This window comes from Dreissena polymorpha, chromosome 2, assembly GCF_020536995.1.
Source record: "Dreissena polymorpha isolate Duluth1 chromosome 2, UMN_Dpol_1.0, whole genome shotgun sequence".
Lineage (NCBI taxonomy): Eukaryota > Metazoa > Mollusca > Bivalvia > Myida > Dreissenidae > Dreissena > Dreissena polymorpha.
The window spans coordinates 139811396-139833411 of NC_068356.1; the positions used below are offsets into that span (position 1 = coordinate 139811396).

General features: G+C 37.0%; 1 protein-coding gene across 1 annotated transcript in view; it reads left to right on the forward strand.

Annotated features, from left to right (window-relative positions):
- Positions 1-22016, forward strand: part of LOC127869203 (von Willebrand factor A domain-containing protein 8-like) — a 102512-nt gene that overhangs the window by 30416 nt on the left and 50080 nt on the right. Inside the window, 5 exon segments of the mRNA XM_052411568.1 lie at positions 9534-9650; positions 9934-10046; positions 14077-14183; positions 16255-16403; positions 20130-20205. Of these exon segments, the coding sequence (XP_052267528.1) occupies positions 9534-9650; positions 9934-10046; positions 14077-14183; positions 16255-16403; positions 20130-20205 (562 nt within the window).

Below are 22016 nucleotides of genomic sequence, written 5' to 3' on the forward strand. Positions count from 1 at the left end.
TGCTGCAGGAATTTAAAAACAACCATAAAACTAAATAAGATTCACATCGTGCATGCATGATATACATTCTGGCGAATTCGATGCGCGGAACGATGCCGAATGCCAAACGCCGCGTGAACACACGATTCGGCCGCCGCCTACTAATAATCTTGCCGTGGCGTAGCGGCGGATAATGTTTATTCCGCCTTAGCTGTACTGTATATAGTAAAACCTTGTTAACACTCTAGAGGTCACATTTAATGTCCAATCTTGATGAAATTTGGTCAGAAGATTTGTCTTAATGATTTCTTGGATGAGTTCCAAAATGGTTACCTTTGCTTGAAAAACATGGCCGCCAAGGGGCGGGGCATTTTTCCTTATATGGCTATATAAGGCTATAGTAAAATCTTGTTAACACTCTAGAGGCCACATTTATAGTCCGATCTTCATGAAACTCGGTCAGAAGATTTATCTCAATAATATCTTGGACGAGTTGAAAAATGATGCCGGTTGGTTGAAAAACATGGGGGCGGGACATTTTTCCTTATATGGCTATAGTAAAACACTGGTTAACACTATAGAGGTCACAATTATTTTCTGATCATCATGAAACTTGGTCAGAAGATTTGTCCCAATAATAGATTCATCCCGATAATATCTTGGACGAGTTCAAAAATGATGCCGGTTGGTTGAAAAACATGGCTGCCAGGGGGAGGGGCATTTTTCCTTATATGGCTATAATAAAACCTTGTTAACACTCTAGAGGCCAATTTTATTTTCCGATCTTTGTGAAACTTGGTCAGAAGATTTGTCCCAATAATATCTTGTTATCTCAGGTGAGCGACTTTGGGCCTTTCAGGCCCTCTTGTTTGTGAATTTCCTTTCAGTCAAACAAAGAAACATTTCTGTAAAAATATTTTCCACATAAGGAAAAGTGCTTCATAGAATATGTTTTTTTAACAAATACTATTTTGTAATTTTTTTTAGGTGTCATTACAGGAACATTTTTGTGAAATTTTTAATGAAAAACCAACATTGAATTATTTTTACTTGACTATTTACTGAAAACTGTGATTTCATTTATTTCATTGAAATTTACTTTTGTGGATTTGTAAAATATAATCTTTGTTGGATCTTAAATTTGTGGACTTTTAATTGTGCAAAAAAATAAAAACAAAGCAAACAAAACGTATATCTAGTTATAGAAAATCACAAATCAAAAACCAAATTAAACGATAAACTGATTCTTAAGAACTTTCAAAACATTAAAAAAAAACTCTGGTTAGTAAATCAAAATAAATGAACTATAATATTCCATTCTAAATTGCACCCCAAATTATTGTTTTTGTACAAAATATTTTATTTTGGATCACAAACATCAAGGCTCTCATCCCTGTGTGGTGCATGACTGCCAGTGCTCTCACAGTACAGTCTCCAAATATCTTCAATGTTGATCAAATCACTGTGCCGATAAAACTCGTGAGAAGTGGGCGACTTCTGGAGGATGTGATTGTCTTCTGTAACGTCCGGCTTAGTTCGGTAGTAACGCAGAAATACCGTTGCTGGTTCAGCTACATGGGCAGTTAAGTCGTTAACTACGCTAATCTCTTCTGCTTCACAGTTTCTGCCAAGTTTTATGTTGAATGTGATATCCCCAAAAAGCAAAGTGGGAAACGAAGGCTCAATGTAGTGGAACTTAAAGGCGAATTGACCGGCTGGTATTTGAACATGGCTTGAGCATGCTGTTTCCTTAGTAACGGTGGTTGATATGTTGTTTACTGTGAAACATTCTTTATTTTCACCATCCAGTTGAACAAGAAAATGTGTCAGTGTCGAATCGTATTTTATGTTTACAGTCCTGTCAGTGGTTGTGTTTTTTATTTCATGAATTGTCAATAGTCTTAACAGATTTTTACTGTCAGAAGAAGGGTTTGTTTCATAATCAAATATGCTGTGGCTGAAGTAAATGCTGACATCTGCGAAATACTTCTCATCATCATATTCACCCTCTAGTATACTGTGTGGAACTTTTGGCGCAAGACTTCCATCCGGGTTTCGCTCAGTTTGTGTTAAAATGAAGATTGCAATAGCGCAACCTAAAACCACAACCAGTCCTACGATTTTCATGCTAATAACAATTTTAAGACATGTTTTGCAGTCAACATCAACAGCATCTCTTGAACGTATGCACTTGTTCCAGACAGTCCACATAAACTTCATTACTACATATACAATCATAACAGAGGCTTTTGCCAGCTGAAAATAGCTGATTGCCTCTTCCCTGCATGCAACGATTACTATGTTTAATGCCAGTTGAGGAATTTCAGCAAACCACATGGTCATTGCAGAAAGATGTTCAGCATATTGATTTTGAGAACAGATTAAAACTCCCTCTGAGATTATTTCCAAAAGTGAAAAGAATGTTCCAATGATTGAAAATGCAAGCAGGGCTTTTCTGACAGAATCTTCGGGTGGGCCGAATACCAAACCTTCTCTGGCTGCTTCCACATTGCGAAACAACCACCACACACTGCATATGTTGATAATGTTAACAAAAATACAAAACACATGGTATGTCTTCTTCAGCCATTTCTTGCTCATCTTGTGATATGTCCTGGTGATTACTCAAACACAAGTTTCTGCCGATATGTTTATTAAGTTTTTGTTTTCTTGATTTTAAAATTTCAAGCACATTAAGTTTCAAAGTTGTATTAGTTTATCTATATGGCATGTCATACTTATTATTGTATTTGTTTTCAAGCAACATAAACACAAAATTATAGATCTTACTTGTTTAAATTCAACTCTTATTGTCCTGAAATAATGAAGACAATATTTCAATGCTTGCAATATTGTGTGTTGCAGTTGTTATGAAGTAATTTAAAAGATAGTTATGGTCTGTGAATGCTATCTAATATCTGATTTAGCTTTTTTTGCAAATGAGAGGGTTGATCAAAAAGCTTGAACAAAAATGTAAGTTTCCTGTAAGTTGTTCTTTATTAGTCTGCTACAAATATTTTTTTCAGAATTAATCAACTCTTCTGCCACTGCTTGTGACCTTAATATATTGCCTAAATGTTAATGAATAAAAAAGGCAAGTGCATTATATTCTGTGTTATTGAGCAAATTAAACACGTATGAATTAAACATATAATACTTGCAGTCGAATTGTTTATGTAATTTTGATCTTTAAACTATCATTCTTATTGAGATAACCTTGAAATGTGCAATTCAAATAATTAACCAGGTTTTCCGAAGGAAAAAACTGGTTATTAGATTGGCGAATGCGGGCGGGCTGGCTGGCTGGCTGGCGGGCTGGCGGAACAAGCTTGTCCGGGCCATAACTATGTCGTTCATTGTCAGATTTTAAAATCATTTGGCACATTTGTTCACCATCATTGGACGGTGTGTCGCGCGAAATAATTACGTCGATATCTCCAAGGTCAAGGTCACACTTTGAGTTCAAAGGTCAAAAATGGCCATAAATGAGATTGTCCGATCCATAACTATGTCGTTCATTGTCAGATTTTAAAATCATATGGCACATTTGTTCACCATCATGGGACGGTGTGTCGCACGAAATAATTACGTCAATATCTCCAAGGTCAAGGTCACACTTTGAGTTCAAAGGTCAAAAATGGCCATAAATGAGCTTGTCCGAGCCATAACTATGTCGTTCATTGTCAGATTTTAAAATCATTTGGCACATTTGTTCACCATCATTGGACGGTGTGTCACGCGAAATAATTACGTCGATATCTCCAAGGTCAAGGTCACACTTTGAGTTCAAAGGTCAAAAATGGCCATAAATGTCCCTTGAGATATAACCTTCATATTTGGTATGCATGTGTATATGGACAAGGCCTTTCCATACGCACAACAATTTTGACCCCTGTGACCTTGACCTTGAAGTAGGGGTCTGCAGTTAGGTTTCAAAATCTGCGTTTAGGTTTCGAAAAATGCTCATAACTTCTATGTCCCTTGAGATATAACCTTCATATTTGGTATGCATGTGTATATGGACAACGCCTTTCCATACGCACACAAATTTTGAACGTCCGTCCGTCCGTGTGTCCGTCCGAAAACTTTAACGTTGCTCATAACTTTTGCAATATTGAAGATAGCAACTTGATATTTGCCATGCATGTGTATCTTATGAAGCTGCACATTTTTAGTGGTGAAAGGTCAAGGTCATCCTTCATGGTCAAAGGTCAAAAAAAATAAATTCATGTGCATCTCATGGAGCTGCACATTTTGAGTGGTGAAAGGTCAAGGTCATCCTTCAAGGTCAAAGGTCATTTTTTTTTTTTTTTTCACCATCAAATTACCACAGGTGGTTAGCGTGTGGCTATGATATTAATTAGTGAAAACATCATTTTGAATGATAAATAATCATATTATAACGAAAAATTAACTTTTCTGAAAAAAAAAATATTTCACTATCAAATATATATATAACAAGGTATGCAACTCAAAATCAGCCCAAAACGGGGTGCATCGCTTTGAACAGCCATATCTTCATAAATTTTGCAGCGATTTTCACGATCTCGGTCTTATTCAACGCAGAAATGAATTTCCTTTCTGGAAATGTATATGTCTTGCAATATTTTAACAAATGCTGGGTCAACTTTTAAGAAATAACACGATACACAACACGCATGACCCAGTTGACAGTGATCATGCTGTCTTTAAGACTGAAATCTTCACGGAGTAAAGGGCAACTTCCCTACAAAGTTCATGTAGTTCGATACCATAATTCAATAAAACGTATGAAAAAACATTATTACCGTTCTTGTCGTTACATTCTGCATCAAGACTAACTGTCCAGCGCCGTTTGAAACCTTTGTTTACAAACATTTCAACTAACTGACATTTTAAACATACGAGTGATTTCATTGGTCCAATGCGGAGGTGTGTCTTTACAACTGGAGATTTCATTCATAAAGAATACATGATCACTGTCAACTGGGTCATGCGTGTTGTGTATCGTGTTATTTCTTAAAAGTTGACCCAGCATTTGTAAAAATATTGCAAGACATATACATTTCCAGAAAGGAAATTCATTTCCGCGTTGAATAAGACCGAGATCGTGAAAATCGCTGCACAATTGATGAAGATATGGCTGTTCAAAGCGATGCACCCCGTTTTGGGGTGATTTTGAGTTGCATACCTTGTTATATATATATTTGATAGTGAAATTTTTTTTTCAGAAAAGTTAATTTTTCGTTATAATATGATTATTTAGCATTCAAAATGATGTTTTCACTAATTAATATCATAGCCACACGCTAACCACCTGTGCAAATTACCAGTCTGCCAAAGGCTACAACAAACCTCTACTTACAAAGTTCTCATTTTTAACCAGGTTTTCCGAAGGAAAAAACTGGTTATTTGATTGGCGAATGCGGGCGGGCTGGCGGGCGGGCGGAACAAGCTTGTCCGGGCCATAACTATGTCGTGCATTGTCAGATTTTAACATCATTTGGCACATTTGTTCACCATCATTTGACGGTGTGTCGAGCGAAATAATTACGTCGATATCTCCAAGGTCAAGGTCACACTTTGAGTTCAAAGGTCAAAAATGGCCATAAATGAGCTTGTCATGGCCATAACTATGTCATTCATTGTGAGATTTTAAAATCATTTGGCACATTTGTTCACCATCATGGGACGGTGTGTCGCACGAAAGAATCACGTCAATATCTCCAATGTCAAGGTCGCCAGGACTAAAAATATATTTTTTTTTAAAACAAACTTACAAAGGGGTTAATTTTGTTTGTTCATTTCAAAAGTTCAGTTTGAGTTTTCTCCCTTTATCAGATTTTTTTTTCACAATGAAAACCTGGTTTTGTGACAATTTTGTCCCTTGTCATTATTTTGAAGTATTATTCTATGTTCGGGCGACTTCAAAATAACATGGTTCTGAGACAAGAAATTGACAGTTAAGATAAGCGAAGTTAACAACTTAATTGCCCGTGTTGCTGACCCAGCAACGGTATTTCTGTGTTACTACCGAACTAAGCCTAACGTTACAAAAGACAATCACATCCTCCAGAAGTCGCCCACTTCTCACGAGTTTTATCGGCACAGTGAAGATATTTGGAGACTGTACTGTAAGAGCACTGGCAGTCAGGCACCACACAGGGATGAAAGCCTTGATGTTTGTTATCCAAAATAAAATAATGTTTACAAAAACAATAATTTAGGGGTGCAATTTAGAATGGATTATTATTAGGGATGCAATAGGTTACAAAAAAAACATTAACCCGTTAACCTTTTGCCATAACTGGTTATAAACCGGATAACCGAAAAATCTTTAATAGTAAAAATGTTTCAGTATTTGTTAAACATGTCCTACTGCTCGTACATGTACTCTATAGAAACGAAAGTAATTTCTTGCGTTGATAACATATCAATTTCTTAATAGAAATTTATAATAACAGTTATTTATATAATTTTGTAAATGTATGCATTATTTTGTTTTTATTTTTTTCTGCGTTAAAGCATATACATTAAGAGTAATAAGAACTGCACAATAATCATGTTCACATGTCATTAATGTATTTTTGGTTGGGCTGCTTATATTACGTTTGGGTTGTATCACTCACAATAATGGTGTTTTTGTTTGTTCATTATGTTTTAATTTCTTAATCTAAAATTAACTTAAAATAAAAATGTTTTAAAATAATTGTTGAACTAGTGCAATACTATCTCACAGTTCAAACAAATCAGCAAGCATATATAAATATGGAGAACATGCAAAAAACAATAGTGTTCATTTGGTCAAGAACATGACTTTGTCAACAAGCTTGTGGCTGGTGCAGTTGCGAGCCTTGGTAACAAGTTTTGAGGAAACTCGCTCAGATGGCAGGGATGTCGATGGTACAGACAAAAACTTCCGGGCAACATCTGCAATTGTTAGGAAACATTGCTTATTTTTCAAACTGGTCGCCATCGGGTTGACAATTCACGTGCATTCTTGTTAACGTACAGAACAGCGAACTTTTTCGCAATTGAACCAATACTAAATTTAATGATTTTATTTTCTAAAAATAACGTACATTGATATCCATTAATTAAATGAATTTTGACAATTGCTTTCTTAGATTAAATTTGCCTCAAGACAGTAGTGGTTGCATCAATGGTGACGCAAATAACTGATAATAATATTAATTTCTGATAAATTAATACGACGTCAACTCAATAAGTTTTTGACCTCGAATGCATTTCTTGTTTTTGTTTTTTTTTTACATATAAACATTTTATTTTCGCGAGCAATCAGTGTTGATATTTGTTAACGAAATATCAAAATAAGTCGTCCAATTTTTTACTTTAATCGCGAGTAAGATAAACCTTATGTCTTCGCTAATTGCCCCCACCCCCTGCAGTTAAATTAAGAGAAAGCTAAATTTTTGCGAGTAAAAAAAAACAATAGCACCAATATAAAAAAACTTACCCCCTGTTGTTACAACAAAGGTGGTGATTTATTGCTTTATTACTTTGTTTGTTGAAACGTCAATTTTTATAGTCGATGGTGTGGCATGTTGTTCTAACAAGTCGCCAGCGCAAGATGGCAGTATTTTGCACGCAAAACTTAAATTCGTGCTATTTATTCCATGAAAAAAAGCATTATCATGTGTTATTATCCAGGTTAATGTAACTGGTTAAGTGGTCGTTTCCGTAGGTTAACCGGTATAACCACTTGCATAGTTGATTTAATTAAAGGAGGTGCACGCATTCCAAACAACTTGTTATGAAGGTTAAAAAAAAGAAATAAGCAGAATCATTTTAGCCAACCCTCAAAAAGTGTACAATATCAAGTAGTCAGCAATCAGCCAGCCTATGTTTCAATGTGGGGACATAGCACTTGATTTTATCTTTTGCTAGGCCAGTTGTCATTTAAAATTTTGATAGCATTGGCATGATTCGGCTTCTGGCATTGTGGTGTCACCACTTCTTTTTTCATTAGTGTTTAAGTCATAATTATATCAAGTGTTTATCTTACTTCATTTCTCACTTAAGTCTTAATAAGCTGAAGTTTCTTCAGTGGGCTAATTCCATGGGTATTGTTAGATAGACTTATAAGTGAAATAGTTTGAGATATACTGATTATCAATATCTCAGTGTCAGTGTAATATTATGTTTAAGGTTGATTTTTCAACAAGGCTGTATCTATGTTTTTTTCTACTAGTATTCAATTGAATTTGAAACTTAACATACATTTAAGGGATCTTTTCATGAGATCATTGACCAACCTCCATAACTCTTACCTGCAATTTTACAGAATTGCACCCCTTTGATCTTACCTGAGCACTGCACATGGTGAGGTTTTGTGATCAATTTTTAGCTTATCTATTATTATTTTTTAATTATGAGCTATTGTCATCACCTTATCATCGGCGTCTGTGTTAGCGTCCAGTTAAGTTTTGTGTTTAGGTCCTTTTTATGCCCCCAAAGGGTTGCATATAGTTTTTGAACTGTCCATCAGTCAGTCTGGCTGTCCAAGTCCGTCAGTCAGTTCGTCCGTCGGTCCTTCCGATAACTTTAACATTGGTCATTACTTTTGCAATATTTGCAAGACAGCAACTTGATATTTGCCATACATGTGTATCTAATGGAGCTGCACATGTTGAGTGGTTTAAGGTCAAGGTCATCATTCAAGGTCAAAGGTCAAATATATGGCTTCAAAGCTGCGCAGCAGGGGGCATTGTGTTTCTGACAAACACATTTCTTGTTTTTAAATATGTAAATAATGTTTGAATTATTGTAAAACAACATGCAATAAAAGAAAGCAATCAAATAAACAATAAATTATGGAGATCCAAGATACTATTATCAACAAGAGCAGTCAGTGTCATTTTCGTAATCATGTGACGTCAAAATATACAAAAAATTGTACAAAATGTGATTATGATCAAGCATATTTTGTGAATTGTATAAATTCGTCAAACATGGAATGGAAAGAAAATTTCTTCATTTCAGTTTAAGATCGCAGTATCATTTCATTTATGGTTAAATATAACAAAGAATATTGTTTCTTATGGCCTATAATAAAATGATGATACAATCTTGCACTGAGATTTTCAAATATCCTTTATTTGATACCAGTAAATGACATGATATTGAATAACCCTTTTCCCCATAAGAAGCAAAGTGAAAATGGCTTTTGCAACCAGCATAAACCAGAACAGCCTGCAGGTAACTCGCAGTCTGTTCAGGATTTATACTGTTTGCTGCCCATCAGTATCTAAGGGTTGGAAAGGAAGCCTTTTAATTTGAATCTAGTAAGAAAGGTCTTTAAATAAATGTAACTTTCTGAGGGATTACAAATGCGTCGAAATACGTATCTATGTGGTAATGGGGAAAATTGATGTCATTTTTTTTATTGAAATGCTGTTATACTTGATTCATTTAGACATGTCCTGTTCCCACTCTGACAGGTGTTCTCTATCGCTGCCTTATTGTCAACTAATCATTGTTGCTAGTCTTTTTTATTAATTGAAAACCCTGTGGTATTTGAGACATATACACATGTGCTGTTCCCTTTCTGACAGGTGTCCTCTATTCGCTGCCTCACTGTCCACACGTCAGCTGATCAGGGTTGCTAGGCGCCTGGCCAGCTTCCATTCAGAAGACCTTTACGCTGTCATACAGAAGGCATGTCTCGCAAGGTGACACATAATGTCAAAGTTAATAAAACGTAGCTATAAATATTTCTCTAAACAAACTTATTGTGAAATTAAATTGTAAAATTTGTTATGGCTTAAAAAAAAACTTGAAAATAAGACATGAAATGGGGAGAAAACAGTTAAAGTGCATCTATGCATTATTCTTGTATTCAGTTACATACACATTTCTTATTGTGCACCGTAGTTTTTAAAATGAGAGCTTGCGTTATTTAACATACTGCTTTAATCTGACTTTTCAAAGTAATATTTCCACATTAATGAACAGGTTTCTGCCTCGCCTTGCCAAGACTGCACTGGAGCAATCGCTGGAAGAGTCGGGAATATTTCCTGTGAAACCTGAGTTGAAGTCCATAGATGGCATTGAGAAGTCCATTACATGTAAGAATATTTCCAATGAAACCTCAATATAAAATGTGTTGATACTTCAAACATTAAAGTGTTATCAAAGTCATAGAGTATTTTATAAAAATGAGACAGTTTGTCAAATAATGTCCTTTACTTCAAATTCTTGGTAAACAGGAATCAAGATTTGTATTATCGATGATAAAAGCTGGGACACAATCCATTTGTTAACCTGGTATTTTCTAGTATTAGAATGTATTGCTAGATATCTTCTGTTTGAGTATTTTATTACAGATAATAATAGATTAATCTGAAAATCTTTACACATATCAAACGTGTTTCAAATAAACTAAGACACAGTTAATGCTGATAATGCACTATGTATACATATAATTTCAGCAAAGTAGGCATTAAAACAGAAAGCCCCACATCTCCCCATCTATCTTGATATCAAATCAAGCATCAATCAAGATATCAAATCAACCATCTATCAAGATATCAAATCAACCATCTATCTTGATATCAAATCAACCATCCATCAATATATCAAATCAACCATATATCTTGATATCAAATCAACCATCCATCAAGATATGAAATCAACCATCTATCAAGATATCAAATCAACCATCTATCAAGATATCAATTCAGCCATCTATCAAGATATCAAATCAGCCATCTATCAAGATATAAAAAAAACATTTATCAAGATATCAAATCAACCATCTATCAAGATATCAAATCAACCATCTATCAAGATATCAAATCAACCATAGGTCTACATTTTCATTAAAAGAATAAGACACATTGTATGCAGCCAATCAATTTTTTGTGGCAATGTGCAACAATTCTGCACCATATTAACAAACATGTGATGAACAATTTCCAAATGCAGTTTTTAGCTCATCTATTTTTTGAAAAAAAAAAATGAGCTATTGTCGTCACCTTGGCGTCGGCGTCGGCGTCCGGTTTAGTTTTGCGTTTAGGTACACTTTTCTCATAAAGTATCAATTGCTATTGCATTCAAACTTGGTACACTTACTTACTATCATGAGGGGACTGGGCAGGCAAAGTTAGATAATTCTGGCTTGCATTTTGACAGAATTATGTGCCCTTTTTATACATAGAGAATTGAAAATTTTGGTTAAGTTTTCTGTTTAGGTCCATTTTATTCCTTAAGTATCAAAGCTATTGCTTTCATACTTGCAACGCTTACTAACTATCATAAGGGGACTGTGCACGCAAAGTTATGTAACTCTGACTGGCATTTTGACAGAATTATGTGCCTTTTTTATACTTAGAAAATAGAAAATTTGGTTGAGTTTTGTGTTTAGGTCCACTTTTTTCCTAAAGTATCAAAGCCATTGCTTTCATACTTGCAACACTTTCTAACTATGGTAAGAGGACTGTGCAGGCAAAGTTATGTAACTCTGACTGGCATTTTGACAGAATTATGTGCCCTTTTTATACTTAGAAAATTGAAAATTTGTTTAAGTTTTGTGTTTAGGTCCACTTTTTTCCTAAAGTATCAAAGCCATTGCTTTCATACATGAATTTGCATTACTTACTAACTATCGTAAGGGGACTGTGCAGGCAAAGTTATTTAACTCTGACTGGCATTTTGACAGAATTATTGGCCCTTTATACTTGAAAATTTGGTTAAGTTGTGTGTTTTGGTCCAATGTACCCCTAAAGTATCATAGATATTGCTTTCATACTTGGAACACTCGCAAACTATCATAAGGGGACAGTAAAGGACAAGTTGAATAACTCTGGTTGTCATTTTTACCGAATTATGGCCCTTTTTTGACTTAGTAAATTTGAATATATGGTTACATTTTGTGTTTAGATTCACTTTATTTCTCAAGTATCAAGGCTATTGCTTTTAAACTTAAAATACTTTCATGCTATCATGAGGGTGCTGTACCTGGCAAGTAAAATTTTACCTTGACCTTTAATGACCTTGACTCTCAAGGTCAAATTATTAAAGTTTGCTAAAATTGCCATAAATTCTTTATTTATCATTAGATTCGATTGATACTTTGACAAAACAACTCTTACCTGACATACCACAATTGACTCCGTCCAAACCAAACCCCACGCCCCCCCCCCCCCCCCCCCCCGCCCCCCGAATCCCCCCTCAATCCCCCCATTATTTTATTTTTAATTAAAGATCATCTTATAAATGACCACCACACCCTCACACTATACCCCAACCCCAAAAAATAATTTTTATGCCCCCGGTAGGATGGCATATAGCAGTTGAAATGTCCGTCAGTATGTCAGTCAGTCTGTCTGTCAGTCCGAAAAAAACTTTAACATTAACCATAACTTTTTCACTTTTTAAGATAGCAACTTGATATTTGGCATGCATGTGTATCTCATGGAGCTGCACATTTTGAGTGGTGAAAGGTCAAGGTTAAGGTGATCCTTCAAGGTCAAATGTCAAATTGATGGTGTCTGTCCGTCCGAAAAACTTTAACATTGGCCTTAACTTTTTCAATATTGATAGCAACTTGATATTTGGCATGCATGTGTATCTCATGGAGCTGAACATTTTGAGTGGTTAAAGGTGAAGGTGAAGGTCATTCTTTAAGGTCAAATGTCAAATATATGGTGATGTCCGTCCGAAAACTTTAACATTGGCCATAACTTTTTTAATATTGAAGATAGCAACTTGATATTTGGCATGCATGTGTATCACATGAAGCTGCACATTTTGAGTGGTGGAAGTTCAAGGTCAAGGTCATCCTTCAAGGTCATCCTTCAAGTTAAAAAATAAATAAATATTAAAGCCGTGTTTTCATGAAGCTGCACATTTTGAGTGGTGAAAGTTCAAGGTCATCCTTCAAGGTCAAGGTCATCCTTCAAGGTCAAAGGTCAAAAAATTAATAAAAAATTTCAAAGCGGCATTATCATGAAGCTGCACATTTTGAGTGGTGGAAGTTCAAGGTCAAGGTCATTCTTCAAGGTCAAGGTCATTCTTCAAGGTCAAAGGTAAAAAAAATTATTCAAAGCGGCGTTATCATGAAGCTGCACATTTTGAGTGGTGTAGGTTCAAGGTCAAGGTCATCCTTCAAGGTCAAAGGTCAAACAAAATATAAAAAATTCAAAGCGGCGTTATCATGAAGCTGCACATTTTGAGTGGTGGAAGTTCAAGGTCAAGGTCATCCTTCAAGGTCAAAATAAAATATTTCAAAGCGGCGTTCTCATGAAGTTGCAAATTTGGAGTGGTGGAAGTTCAAGGTCAAGGTCATCCTTCAAGGTCAAGGTCATCCTTCAATGTCAAAGGTAAAAAAAAAATTAAAAATTCAAAGCGGCGTTCTCATGAAGCTGCACATTTTGAGAGGTGGAAGTTCAAGGTCAAGGTCATCATCAAGGTCAAGGTCATCCTTCAAGGTAACTGTCAAACAAATAATAATTTCAAAGCGGGGTTATCATGAAGTTCAAGGTCAATGTTCAAGGTCAAAGGTAAAAAAAGAAAGAAAAAAATTATTTCAAAGCAGCGCAATAGGGGGCATTGTGTTTCTGACAAACACATCTCTTGTTTTTTTTCAAACATGGTTAAAAAACACAAATATTTATTTTTATTATTTTAATTTTGAAATACCATCCAACCATCCCACCCAAGAATTCCCCCCCCCCCCCCCCCAAAAAAAAAAAATTTTTTTTGTGCATGTTTTTGGCATTTTTGGAAGATCATGTAATAAATGACCACACCCAAACACTATACATCCCTCTCCACTCCACCCCTCCATCCTTTGTGATTGAAATTGAGATAGGTCCCTACACCTTTAAAAAGAATAATAGATGAGCGGTCTGCACCCGCAAGGCGGTGCTCTTGTTTTTATGAGTTATACTTGTAGGAATGTTGTAAATCTTAAATGACTTCCTATTTTATTGAAGGTTTTCTCCTCCTGCTTTGAAATTAAGTGCGGAATTTACTTTGACAGCTAGAAAAAGAAGTGTTTTTTTTTTTATTGTTTATTAAAGCCTTAAATATAATCGCTGATACCCCAGCCACATCTTATATCCTCTTATAATCACATCTGGGGCTTATTTTCAGGCGAGGTCAAAGGTGACACACTGAGGATCGGGAACACAGAGGTCAAGGTGTACAATCCTGACAATAAAACTAAAGTACCAGATGTTCTCTTCTATGAAAATAGCCAGGTAAGAAAAACAAGTTTGGTTGTTTCCAATACTATTGCCAAAAAGCACACAAAAAATAGGTCAGATATAGGTTTTTAATGGCCCCCTTTCCCCGTCACAGAAGGCGGCATATAGAAGTCCCACTGCTTTTCTGTCAATCTGTATGTCAACATATATCAATATTGAATAGATAAGGCTGCATATAGCAATTGAACTGCTTTTCTGTCAATCTGTATGTCAACATATATCAATATTGAATAGATAAGGCTGCATATAGCAATTGAACTGCTTTTCTGTCAATCTGTATGTCAACATATATCAATATTGAATAGATAAGGCCGCATATAGCAATTGAACTGCTTTTCTGTCAATCTGAATGTCAACATATATAAATATTGAATAGATCTTTCCGATGGGATGAATATCACGGTGCCTATACCACGTGACTTTTTCAGATCTGTGTTGGGAGAATAAAGCGGGACCCAGTTTTCATTTTTTTTAAATACTTATTTGTTTAAAAAGATCATGATACCTATAGAAAACTCTTACAAATGAGCGGACTCTCCACTTTATCCAATTAAAAATGGTGAAATATTTAAAAAGAGATCCTTAAAAATGTTAACTGGATCGTGCTTTATTCTCCCAACACAGATCTGAAAAAGTCACGTGGTATAGGCACCGTGAATATATACCTAAAATACATCAATATGGTCTTCTTTTGATTTGTCTGGATAAAATGACACAAATTTGTGGGTGGGAACCTTATTGCTCCAGCAGTTATTTAACCTTAAATATTTCATTTTCATGAAGTCTTTATGTTTAAGGCATTAAGTTTTTAGCTCTTCTGGCCGAAGGCCTGAAGAGCTTATGTCATGGTGTGGTTTCCTTCGTCCGTCCGTACGTGCGTTCGTTAGACTTTTTCTTGTTTACACAATAAAGTCCACAGTTTTCATCCGATTCTTTTCAAACTTGTTCAGTGTCTTTATATTAATGAGGACCCGAACCCTATTGAAAATAGGTTACATCAGAGTAAAAAGTCCAGAATTATCTCCCCTTGAATTTGAGAAAATTGTGAAATAAGGCTTGTTTACACAATAAAGTCCACAGTTTTCACCCAATCATTTCCCAACTTGCACAGTGTCTTTATCTGAATGATGAGTCTAACCCTATTGAAAATGAGCAATATCAGAGTTATAAGTCCAGATTTATCTCCCCTTGAATTTGAGAAAAAAATGAAAATCTTTAACATTTTGCCATAACTTTTGCAATATTGAAGATAGCAACTTCATATTTGGCATGCATGTGTATCTCATGGAGCTGCACATTTTTAGTGGTGAAAGGTCAAGGTCATCCTTCTGCGGCGCAGAAGGGGACTTAGTGTTTCCGACAAACACATTTCTTGTTTGTTTACATATAAAGTTCTATCCTTTTGAAACTTCAACAGATGTTTTATATCATCAAGGGCCAGAACCCCATTTAGAGTGAAGAAAATTTGTCCAACTTATTGTTGAAAAGGAGCCATTTGAAGTTTAAATTTTACGTTTCTTCTTGTTTATGCGATAAATTTGTTCGTACTATCAGGGGCTTGAGCCCCATTGATTCCAGCCAGTAGAGCGATTCAGGCCCTCATGGGCCTCTTGTTATCGCTAGTGATCCACTTATTCCTGATTTTTTTTTCTTTATTGAGGCCAATAGATTAGTGGGGCGATATTCGTCAAGTATCTGACCAAGCTCTAGTTAATTCATGTACCTAGTTTGTCTTGGAACATTTTATGGACTAGTTTCCCAAAATCTCTAGTTAATGCCAAGTTAATTAAGAAACTGTTCATTGACTAGTCCCCAACATGCTCTAGTTAACCATTTGCATGCTGGGAAATTTGTTGTCTGCTAAAATGTCATCTGCTGAATTTCTTAAATTAGCACTTTCTTCCATTTTTTTCAAAGAATACTATCACAATAGCAAACAGTTTGGATCCTGATGAGCTGCCACATTTTGTGGCATCTCATTTGGATCCAAACTGTTTGCAAAGGCCTTCAAAATTCGGTTCCAGCACTGAAAGAGTTAATACCAAGACTTGTGTCTTTCTTGCAGCACCTGGCTGTGATGGAGGACATGTTAAAAGACTTCACGCTGGGAGAGCAGCTGCTACTAGTGGGCAACCAGGGGGTGGGGAAGAACAAGATCGTGGACCGCTTCCTTCATGTGCTCAACAGGCCTCGCGAATACATCCAGCTACACAGGTGAGCCACATAGGCCCCGCGAATACATCCAGCTACACAGGTGAGTCACATAGACCCCGCCAATACATCCAGCTACACAGGTGAGTCACATAGACCCTGCCAATACATCCAGCTACACAGGTGAGTCACATAGACCCTGCCAATACATCCAGCTATACAGGTGAGTAACATAGACCCTGCCAATACATCCAGCTACACAGGAGAGTCAAATAGATCCTGCCAATACATCCAGCTACACAGGTGAGTCACATAGACCCTGCCAATACATCCAGCTACACAGGTGAGTCACATAGGCCCCGCGAATACATCCAGCTACACAGGTGAGTCACATAGACCCTGCCAATATATCCAGCTACACAGGTGAGTCACATAGGCCCGCGCATACATCCAGCTACACAGGTGAGTCACATAGGCCCCGCAAATACATCCAGCTACACAGGTGAGTCACATAGACCCTGCCAATACATACAGCTACACAGGTGAGTCACATAGGCCCTGCCAATACATCCAGCTACACAGGTGAGTCACATAGACCCTGCCAATACATCCAATTACACAGGTGAGTCACATAGACCCTGTGAATACATCCAGCTACACAGGTGAGTCACATAGGCCCCGCGAATACATCCAGCTACACAGGTGAGTCACATAGGCCCGCGAATACATCCAGCTACACAGGTGAGTCACATAGACCCTGCCAATACATCCAGCTACACAGGTGAGTCACATAGACCATGCCAATACATCCAGCTACACAGGTGAGTCACATAGACCCTTCCAATACATCCAGCTACACAGGTGAGTCACATAGACCCTGCCAATACATCCAACTACACAGGTGAGTCACATTGACCCCGCCAATACATCCAGCTACACAGGTGAGTCACATAGACCCTGCCAATACATCCAGCTACACAGGTGAGTCACATAGACCCTGCCAATACATCCAGCTACACAGGTGAGTCACATAGGCCCTGCCAATACATCCAGCTACACAGGTGAGTCACATAGACCCTGCCAAAACATCCAGCTACACAGGTGAGTCACATAGGCCCCGCCAATACATCTAGCTACACAGGTGAGTCACATAGGCCCTGGGAATACATCCAGCTACACAGGTGAGTCACATAGGCCCCGCGAATACATCCAGCTACACAGGTGAGTCACAAAGACCCTGCCAATACATCCAGCTACACAGGTGAGTCACATAGGCCCTGCCAATACATCCAGCTACACAGGTGAGTCACATAGGCCCCGCGAATACATCCAGCTACACAGGTGAGTCACATAGGCCCCGCGAATACATCCAGCTTCACAGGTGAGTCACATAGGCCCCGCGAATACATCCAGCTACACAGGTGAGTCACATAGACCCCGCCAATACATCCAATTACACAGGTGAGTCACATAGACCCTGCGAATACATCTAGCTACACAGGTGAGTCACATAGACCCTGCCAATACATCCAGCTACACAGGTGAGTCACATAGGCCCTGCGAATACATCCAGCTACACAGGTGAGTCACATAGACCCAGCAAATACATCCAGCTACACAGGTGAGTCACATAGGCCCCGCGAATACATCCAGCTACACAGGTGAGTAACATAGGCCCGCCAATACATCCAGCTACACAGGTGAGTCACATAGACCCTGCCAATACATCCAGCTACACAGGTGAGTCACATAGGCCCACGAATACATCCAGCTACACAGGTGAGTCACATAGACCCCGCCAATACATCCAGCTACACAGGTAAGTCACATAGACCCTGCCAATACATTCAGCTACACAGGTGAGTCACATTCTGTGACAACTGCACTATTTTTTAAATGCCCCTGCTGTACTACCATGCTGTCCGTTAATCTTGCGCAGTAAAGGGTCAATTGGTTTAAAAACATGTTCTTTTATAAATTGACAACATAATATCTAAATTTATTATGGAAATAATAAATTAATGTTCTTATTAACACAAAAATATCTGATTCATTCAGTGAAGAACTGTCCGATTTGATTTCAAAACAAACATGACTCACCTCATTTTCAAACTATCACAGTGTCCGGTAATCTTGCGCACTTTCTGTTATGACCTCGTTTAGGCAAAATTGTAGACATATGGTGTCCAATTATTGACACAAAAACATTCCAGAAAAATTGAAATTAAATGTGGATTTCTAGTGCAGTTTTTGTTCACTACAAATCAACAAATAATATAGTCACTAGTAATAGTGTACAATTAATAAAAAAGTACCGTTATGCGTGAAAAACTGTAAATGCTTAAAGGGTTTGATTTTACCACGATCATGCTTCCATAGTTTACAGAAAATATCAAAACTAGGCCATTGCGCATGCGGAGATCATACCAAATTGTTTTGACAGAATGGCGGGAAATAATGACTACGGAAAATAATTGACTATGTTGGTCTGATGCAATATATTTTCATGGCCAAAAATACCATAACTGATCGGATATTGCGCGATGGAATGCTACATTACATTTATGAATTCTTAATTTAAAGTATGAAAACGCAAAAGACTGCAGGGAATTTGTGATTCATTTCGAATTTTTCGTAAGTGGGCCAGTGTTTACGATGTATAGATAGGGATGACACAACCAGTGTTTAAATGTAATGATTGAATTTTATTTTGCATGGAATACGTACCTTTTAAATCAGTTAATTATTAACAATGTGAAATTCCATCTTTCATCACTAAAGAAAACCATTTGTAGTCTGCGAGATTCGCAAATGCGAAGTGCGCAAGATTACCGGACGCGCGAGATTACCGGACTTAACTGTATATTTAAAGTATACGTGTGTATCCTGCCAATGACTATGTAATTCATTATTGGATTATTGGACAACAGCCTATTTGTTCAATGCTTCTGTCATGATTAAAGTCACAATCTTGGACGAATGGGCTTTATGGCTGTGCATAAAGTGTCATAACAGATTAGCCTGTGCAGTTCACACAGGTTAATCAAGGACAACACTTTTCTGTTTTTATTGAATTTTGTGTTTAAAGGGAGACTCTTATAAAACAAAAATTCAGTTTAGAAGGAAAGTGTTTCCCTGATTACTCTGAGCAGAGTGTGAAATCTAATCTGTAGAACACTTTATGTGCATTCATGATGCCCCGTTTTCCCATAACCCTACTCATATAGTGACGGTAAATGTTCGAGTATAGCTCATTAATTTGTTATTCATCATTGGATATAGAAAAACAGTTAAAAATCATAACAAGAGGTCCCATGTAGCATGCAGCAACCTTTTAATGTAAAACTACATAATGTTGTCCATCTATAACTTAATTGTGTATGATCATATTTCAAAATTAATCTACACAAATTATAGTCATTTCAGGGAAATGTGTCATGTGCAATAACCATGTAACATTCTTTAAGGTCAAGGTCTCAGTGGACACCTGAAGTCTAGGCATATTTATTATATGGATGAAGTAAAAGTATATATCTTTGTTCATAATTTTATTCTGCATTATTGGTTCTTATTTTGCTTCTCACTTTTTTAAATGAAGGTACACAATTTCTTAATTTTATTTTCTAAGAGTTTTAGGACTTTCAGGATTTCAGAAATAAGCAATAAGTGCAAACAAAATTGTAGTCTATTATTATGCATCTAATGGCCAACATTGAATTAAATTAATATGAAATAGATATCTTAAATAGCTATCCGTTTAACTATAGCATATTGTTGCTTGGTTTCCAGGGATACCACAGTGCAGACGTTGACTCTACAGCCCACTGTACAGGATGGAGTGATCATATACGAGGACTCCCCATTGGTAATACACACTTTGTTTGTATGGAGTGATCATATACGAGGACTCCCCATTGGTAATGCACACTTTGTTTGTATGGAGTGATCATATACTAGGACTCCCCATTGGTCATGCACACTTTGTTTGTATCGAGTGATCATATACGAGGACTCCCTATTGGTAATGCACACTTTGTTTGTATGGAGTGATCATATACAAGGACTTCCATTGGTAATGCACACTTTGTTTGTATGGAATGATCATATACGAGGACTCCCCATTGGTAATGCACACTTTGTTTGTATGGAGTGATTATATACAAGGACTCCCCACTGGTAATGCACACTTTGTTTGTATGGAGTGATTATATACGAGGACTCCCCATTGGTAATGCACACTTTGTATGGAATGATCATATACGAGGACTCCCCATTGGTAATGCACACTTTGTTTGTATGGAGTGATTATATACAAGGACTCCCCACTGGTAATGCACACTTTGTTTGTATGGAGTGATTATATACGAGGACTCCCCATTGGTAATGCACACTTTGTATGGAGTGATCATATACGTGGACTCCCCATTGGTAATGCACACTTTGTTTGTATGGAGTGATCATATACAAGGACTTCCATTGGTAATGCACACTTTGTTTGTATGGAATGATCATATACGAGGACTCCCCATTGGTAATGCACACTTTGTTTGTATGGAGTGATTATATACAAGGACTCCCCACTGGTTATGCACACTTTGTTTGTATGGAGTGATTATATACGAGGACTCCCCATTGGTAATGCACACTTTGTATGGAATGATCATATACGAGGACTCGCCTATTGGTAATGCACACTATGTTTTGTATTTTAGATTTATTATGGGAAAACTGGGCTTAACGCATGTGAGTTAAGTGGTGTCCAAGATTTGCCTGTTCAGTCAAGCCAATGAAAGTAATATTTAAATATATGAGGACTCCCCATTGGTAATGCACACTTTGTTTGTATGGAGTGATCATATACGAAGACTCCCAATTGGTAATGCACAGTTTGTTTGTATGGAGTGATCATACACGAGGACTCCCCATTGGTAATGCGCACTTTGTTTGTATGGAGTGATCATATACGAGGACTCCCCATTGGTAATGCACACTTTGTTTGTATGGAGTGATCAAATACGAGGACTCCCCATTGGTAATGCACACTTTGTTTGTATGGAGTGATCATATACGAGGACTCCCCATTGGTAATGCATACTTTGTTTGTATGGAGTGATTATATACAAGGACTCCCCACTGGTAATGCACACTTTGTTTGTTTGGAGTGATTATATATGAGGACTCCCCATTGGTAATGCACACTTTGTTTGTATGGAGTGATCATATACTAGGACTCCCCATTGGTCATGCACACTTTGTTTGTATGGAGTGATCATATACGAGGACTCGCCATTGGTAATGCACACTTTGTTTGTATGGAGTGATCAAATACAAGGACCCCCCCATTGGTAATGCACACTTTGTTTGTATGGAGTAATCATATACGAGGACTCGCCATTGGTAATAAACACTTTGTTTGTATGGAGTGATTATATACAAGGACTCCCCACTGGTAATGCACACTTTGTTTGTATGGAGTGATTAAGTACGAGGACTCCCCATTGGTAATGCACACTTTGTATGGAGTGATCATATACGAGGACTCCCTATTGGTAATGCACAGTATGTTTTGTATTTTAGATTTATTATGGGAAAACTGGGCTGAACGCATGTGAGTAAAGTGATGTCCAAGATTTGCCTGTTCAGTCAAGCCAATGAAAGTAATATTTAAATGAGATC